The 6,645-nt window shown below is 54.7% G+C and overlaps 2 protein-coding genes across 2 annotated transcripts in view; one reads left to right on the forward strand and one right to left on the reverse strand.

The window, feature by feature from the left end:
* The first annotated feature begins 522 nt into the window (after positions 1 to 522).
* On the forward strand, positions 523 to 3,597 carry LOC105556979. Its single transcript, XM_012004095.1, has one exon. The coding sequence runs from the start codon at positions 523 to 525 to the stop codon at positions 3,595 to 3,597; it is 3,075 nt and encodes a 1,024-aa protein (XP_011859485.1).
* A 2,520-nt stretch (positions 3,598 to 6,117) lies between these two features.
* Positions 6,118 to 6,645, reverse strand: part of LOC105556977 (uncharacterized protein F54H12.2-like) — a 2,439-nt gene continuing 1,911 nt past the window's right edge. The window contains exon 2 of the mRNA XM_012004093.1: positions 6,118 to 6,645. Within this exon, the coding sequence (XP_011859483.1) occupies positions 6,134 to 6,645 (512 nt within the window). The 3' untranslated portion in view covers positions 6,118 to 6,133.

Consider the following 6,645-nt stretch of genomic DNA (forward strand, 5'->3'; position numbering starts at 1 on the left):
GTCGACGATGTCGGCATTCTCTCACCTCTCTGACTTGCCGTGGGCGGATCCGCATCCGACCTGCTCTGATCCCATCCAAGTCATCATTGGCGCTGACCTCTACAGCGACCTTATTCTTAGTGGTATTCGGAAGGGAAACTCCGGCCAGCCAATCGCGCAAAACTCCATCTTCGGGTGGATAATTTCCGGCCCGCTTCCCGCGGTAACGGAACGCGTCCCTTCACGCACTTCGGTGCAACTCTGTACCTTCGACGTCTCTCTGTCGGAGGATCTTCAGCGATTTTGGGAGATCGAGGAGCTCCCCCCTTCTCAGCTCCTCTAGCCTCAGGATGAGCAGTGCGAGAATCATTTCCGCGAGACCCATTCTCGAGACGACCGCGGTCGATACGTCGTTCGTTTGCCCTTCAAGGCGCCCCCTCCTCTCGATATCGGGCGTTCTAAGCAGTCTGCCGATCGAATGCTGCAATCCCTGCTCCACCGTTTCAAATCGCAGCCGGAATTGGAGAGCGATTATCGGGACTTATGCGCGAATATGAACGTCTCGAGCACATGCGGCCGATCTCGGAAACGCCTTGCTCCCGAAGCCAAGCGGTGTACATCTCGCATCATCCGGTCTTTCGCGCCGACAGCGCCACAACTCGTTTACGCGTTGTCTTCAATGCTTCGTGCATCACCTCCAACGGCTCTACGCTGAACGATCACCTGCTTTCCGGTCCTAAACTCCAAACCGAATTACCTTCGATCGTCATGCAATGGCGTCAGTTTCGGTACGTTTACACTGCCGACATTGCTAAAATGTTTAGACAAATTTTGATCGACTCACGCGATATCGACTATCAACGCATCCGGTGGCAGCCGGATGGCTTTGACGCGCCTCGGGATTACAACCTACTGACGGTCACTTATGGCATGACTTGCGCCCCGTACTTGGCGCTGCGCGTACTGAGGTGTCTAGCCGACGACGAGGGTGACCGGTTCCCTCTTGCCGCCTCGATACTTCGTAAGCAAATTTATGTGGACGACGTGCTTTTCGGGGACAATGATGTCGATTCCTTGCGTCAGCGCCGAGACCAGCTTGTTTCTTTGCTGCAACGCGGCAAGTTCGACTTACGCAAGTGGGCTAGCAACTCCCCCGAATTACTCGCGGTTATTGATCCTTCGAATCACGGCCTAGCTTGCAGCAAGTCTATCGCGATTGACGAAAAGGTTAAGGTGCTCGGGATCGTCTGGAACCCCGCGCGCGACGTCTTTCAATTCAAGGTGGTTATCGAACCTGACGCTCCCCAGAGCAAACGCACCATTCTCTCTGCTATCGCGAGACTGTACGACCCCCTTGGTTGGGTCACGCCGGTCACCGTCTCTGCGAAAATCATTCTGCAACGGTTGTGGCGCTGTCAGCTTGGATGGGACGATCGAGTTCCGGATTCTGTTTTCGCGCATTGGCAGCTCCTTTATTCGAAGCTGCCGTCTCTAAACCGTCTCTCGCTCCCTCGGTGGACGGGCGCGCAACCGGCGTCCCGTCTCGAGCTGTACGGCTTCGCCGACGCGTCTACTCACGCCTACGCCGCGGTCGTTTATTTGAAAGCGATCGCGTCGGATGGCGACGTTACGGTTTCGCTGCTCGCGGGCAAATCCAGAGTCGCTCCGATTTCTCCGCTGACCGTCCCTCGGCTCGAGTTGTCGGCCGCTCTCCTCCTCTCTCGTTTAATTCTATTTGTACGACATTCACTTGATCTGGAGTCCGTACCGTGTACGTGTTGGACTGATTCCACCATCGTCCTGACGTGGCTTCGATCTCATCCTTCGAGATGGACTGTTTTCGTGGCGAATCGCGTCGCCAAGATTCAAAAGAATTTGCCCCGGGTCGTCTGGCGCCATGTGCTGACCGCCTGCAACCCCGCCGACTGTGCGTCGAGGGGTCTTCACGGCGACGAACTCGTCGCGCATAAACTGTGGTGGAGCGGTCCTCCATGGCTCATTTCGCCGTCTACAGAATGGCCCATGGAACCCGACCTGCACCGGAGCGACATTCCGGAACAAAAGAAGGTGCACACCCTTACCGCCCAGCCCCTTCCGGCGAGCTGGGATCTGGCCACACGATTCTCATCGTGGCCCAAGTTGGTCCGCGTCACGGCATACATGTACCGTTTTCTGCGTTCATGTCGAAGTCCGACTCGGCGCTCTGCTCCGCTTCCGCCTCCGAGCCTTGCTCTTTCTTCCACGGAATGCGCTCTAGCCAAACGCTTCTGGATCCGATATGTTCAGGACGAGGTATTTCGAGTCGAGATGCAGGCCCTGCGTGCCGGGCGCAGCATTGCTTCCAAGAGTTCTATCGCGTCGTTAAATCCATTCTTGGATGATGACGGCGTGTTGCGGGTTGGCGGACGTCTTCGCCACGCTCCTCTTCCGTACGATACGCGCCACCCGGTGCTGCTCGCCCCACATTCGGTGGTGCGGCTCATCGTTTCCCACGTCCACGAGAGAACTCTCCATGGAGGGACTCAGTTGTCTCTCAGTGCGCTGCGCAAGGAGTACTGGGTACTTCGCGCGCGCAGTCTAGTCAAATCCGTCATTCACGCGTGCCTCCCTTGTGTTCGCGAGCGGGCCGCGACTCCTTGCCAGTTAATGGGCGATCTCCCTCCATTGAGAGTGTCTCCTCCTCCTCGATGCTTCGCCCACTGTGGAGTCGACTACGCCGGACCAATCAAGGTTCGAACCTCCGCGGGACGAGGGATCAGATCACAGAAGGCATACGTGGCTCTGTTCGTCTGTCTGGCCACTCGAGCCGTTCACCTCGAGCTAGTCGGGGATTATTCCACCGCCGCGTTTCTCAGCGCGTTCCGGCGCTTTTGTTCTCGCAGAGGGCTCCCCCAGTCCATGTTCTCGGACAACGGGACGACCTTTGTAGGCGCCGACCGCGAACTGACCTCCGCCTATCGATCCGTCCTGCGAGATCCTGCCTTCTTAAACCGCCTCGCCAGCGACAACGTGGACTGGAATTTCATTCCTCCTTCCGCTCCGCATTTCGGTGGGCTCTGGGAGGCGGGAGTTAAAAGCGTCAAACATCACCTACATCGCGTTCTCGGTACCCACACGTTGTCGTTTGAGGAGATGAGCACCCTCCTATGCCAGATCGAGGCGTGCCTCAATTCGCGACCGATTGCGCCCCTGTCCGACACTTACGATGACTATCAGTTCCTCACGCCCGGGCATTTTATTATCGGCTCATCCATTACTGTACACCCTGAACCGTCGCTGTTGGACCTCAAGGCGAGTCGTCTGTCGCGTTGGCAGATGGTCCGTCAGATATCCGAGCGATTTTGGCGATTGTGGTCCGACGATTACGTCAACACCCTCCAACAGCGAAACAAGTGGCGTAAGCCGACGCCAATCGTGTCCGTAGGACGCCTCGTGCTCTTGCGCAACCCGCTCCTCCCGCCATGTAAGTGGGAGCTCGGTCGCATAACCCGAGTGCACCCTGGGGCCGACGGCCTCACCAGAGTTGTCACGGTGAAGACCGCCGCTTCGGAGTACGTCCGTCCGATAAGCAAACTTTGCCTCCTCCCGGACAAAGGCTCTGAAGACGGCGCCGCGTGACGCCCTCGGTCCCGGGGTCCACCTCGAGTCCCTCGCGTTCGGGGTTCGAGAGTGTCGCGCGTTCGTTTATCGTGGTCGCCCCCGCCTTGACGCTTACGCATTCTATCCGCCTTCTCAATTTTTTTTGTTTTTGAAACTGTGTTTCAAGGCGGGCGGTATGTTTAGAATTAGTCTTAGTTTAAGATGGGCCTGAGTTCAGCCCTCGAGGCGCCATCCATGGTCGCACCGTGGTGGCGCGCATCGGCTCGGCGGGTTTGCGCGCGCCCCGCGACAAGCGGAGCACGCACGTGATCGGCGCCTGATCACGCTTCGGCGCCCATCGTTTTCGCTGACACCCGATTCGGCGATCGGAGCATGCGATTTTTCCGCGACCAATCCAATTCGTCTCCTTTCTCACGACCGCGGGATCTCTCGTCCGCGAGTCAGTCCCGAACAGAGTGTCGACCAGGTGCGGCCTCTGAGTCACTCATCTCCGGGGATACGCCTGCTTCGCTTCCGCGTTAGCCTGCTCCCCTTGGGGCCCTGGTCGTCCGCGGATATCTCGCTGCTCCGGTTCGCCGAGTCTAAGGGCACGGACGTCGGAGTCATACCCGTCGGGCCCCCTTCCGCCTCGCGGCTGGCGGTTTGCCGTACTCGCCGCGTTTAGCCGATCGCTACCGCTACGAGCTCTTGTGTTGGGCGTCGCGGGACTCTCGTGCAAGAGAGCCCGTTCGCCGTCTCGGGTCTGCGTTCGTTCTTGCGTGTTTTAGCAATAAGTTGTGTGAGTCCTGTGCGTCGACGCGCCCGGGTTGACGCCCGGAGTTCCGTTCGCGGCTTCGAGTCTGCTGAATTGTGTTTCGCCCGCGGCGGTCCGCGTGCGCGAAAAGCCATCTGCTCCGCGGGAAGATTTCCGCTTCACGCGCGCAAGATTCTCCGCTCCGGTGGGGCGTTTGGCCGATCGTTCGTCAAGATTTCCGCCGCGCCGTTAGTGAGCAGATTATTTGGTTGTCGAAGATTTCCGTCCGTTCCCCCTTTGACCGCTGCCGGGTCGAATCAACCGCGAATCGTTGACGCGGCCGTTTTCAGTTGGCCTCATGTGACTCGACCGTGATACGTAAATATATATTCTGTTTGTTCGGATTGACTCGCTTCGTTCTTGCCTTTCCCTCCCGACCTTTCGAGAATTCGCTTCCTGCCGCTTTCCTAACGAACACCTTTCGTTCTCGCCGTGCTCAGCGCTGGGCAGTTCCGGCATTCAAATTGCTCGCGAAGTCTGCGCCGCGGATTTCGGACCGAGTTCGCGAACAAAGTTAATAATCTAATTATTTCTGTGATAAAGCACGGGGAACCATAATTTCTTTGAATAATTTGTTAATAACAATTAAGTTAAATTATTATTGAATTATTTTGTTTCTTATGATGGGACAGTATTGATTTTCATCGATAGTAAGGTTGTTAAAGTAGCTTGGAGTCAGATAAAAAATAATTTAGTCGAAAAGTGCTAGTTTAACACATTTTTTTCTTACATATTTTTGCACCAACAAAAAAATCAAAATTCGGCTCTCACAGTTCTCTTCAGAATTTATTTCCGAGTATTTCTGTTCAAGAAACATTAAAATCGGTTAAGAAATACGACCTGTAGCCTATTTTGAACAAGTGTTTGTCCGTTCCAGACCACTGTGCGCCGGTGGTCTCGTTGTCGCGTCGTTGCCGTCGTCTGCCGATGGCGAGAAGGTGGTTTGTGCGGCGTTGCGGTCCTTGTCGATCGTCGAAAGATATTCTCTTGTGACGCTCGGCATGTAATAGGCTTTCGAGCTGCGCGTCATCGCTACGCCCTACGTCGGCGTTTCGCACGATCAGCCAGCGTTTCAATTTGCAGGCGTTGCGTAGCGCGCAATTATATCGGTCACCGGGGAGGAATTGAAGCGCGTGGTGCGCGCAGCGTTGTCTTCCGCACTCTCCGTCCTCGGGCAGATTTTTGAACGGCGGTGAGATTATTTCCAGATTATATATGTTTCTGGAGAGCAATTGACGCAGGTAATGAGCTTTTTCCTGCCCCCTGGTATAGATGTTGCGTGCTAGTCGGGTGATTCGTCGTAGATGTAGGGTGAAACATTCGAGATTGGTTTCACCGTCGAACCACTCGATGCCGTGATAATTTCTCGAGAGCCAATTGTTTTCTCGCCTCGATCTCTCGGGTAAATCTTCAAATGGATAAGGTGGCGTTAAGATTCAGTGGCCGATGATCGGCTCCTGAATCGCGACAAGTGCGATTTCTTTCGGGATGAATTTCTTCTCGTCGATATCGCGGAAACCTTGCAACTCGATCACTACGTCCATGGTCGAATACTATGCTCTTTCTTTCGAGCGAGGCGTCAACGTCTGTGTCTCGAACGAAACTGAATTCGTTGCCTCGCGTTTGTTATATGCTCTCGGGGGGAGGGGAAAAACTTTGCTTTTTGGGGGGGGGGGGAAAACTGGTAAACAATATGTAGGGGGGAAAGAATTTTCCATCGTCTTCGTCGTCGTCGCACGGTGTAGTTGTCGGCGTAGGGATTTAGCCGGCGAAGTCGACGATGATTTGTCGAGAGGAGTCGATTTCGAGCATGTTATCGAATTCTGCATAAACGATGCAATTAATGGTCGTGGTTGGTGGCTTTTCAAAGCGTACTTCTAATCGTAAACTGCCGTGTTTCACGAGATTCCAATGTCCGGCGCAATTGGCCGACAAGTCGGGAGTAAGATCGAAAGCGAAAAGCGTGTATCCTTCGGCGTAATCCTCTCTGTTTATAGAATTACCCTCGTTCAAAAAGTGAATGCCTGTTCCGGAGAAGAGGGTGTGATAAGCCTCGACGTAGAGCGGTTCGTCTTTCGAGAAATTTGGTTGTAGCGGTCTACTGGGGATTTGCATACCGTCGACGTACAGCGAAAAGAAATTGATACCATAGTTTTTGAAATTAAACGGATTTAATTTTCTGTCGCCGTTAAACGCTCTGTTATCGACGAAACCGACTATTATGCGTTTCGGTAGCTGTCCCAGTATTACGTTGTCTATCGATTCTCCTACGA

The sequence above is a fragment of the Vollenhovia emeryi genome, unplaced genomic scaffold, assembly GCF_000949405.1.
Source record: "Vollenhovia emeryi isolate VEMERY1.0 unplaced genomic scaffold, V.emery_V1.0 DF939671.1, whole genome shotgun sequence".
NCBI classification, from domain to species: domain Eukaryota; kingdom Metazoa; phylum Arthropoda; class Insecta; order Hymenoptera; family Formicidae; genus Vollenhovia; species Vollenhovia emeryi.

Coding starts and splice junctions, on each gene's coding strand:
- LOC105556979 (XM_012004095.1), top strand. CDS start 523: ATGCGCGAATATGAACGTCTCGAGCACATGCGGCCGATCTCGGAAACG.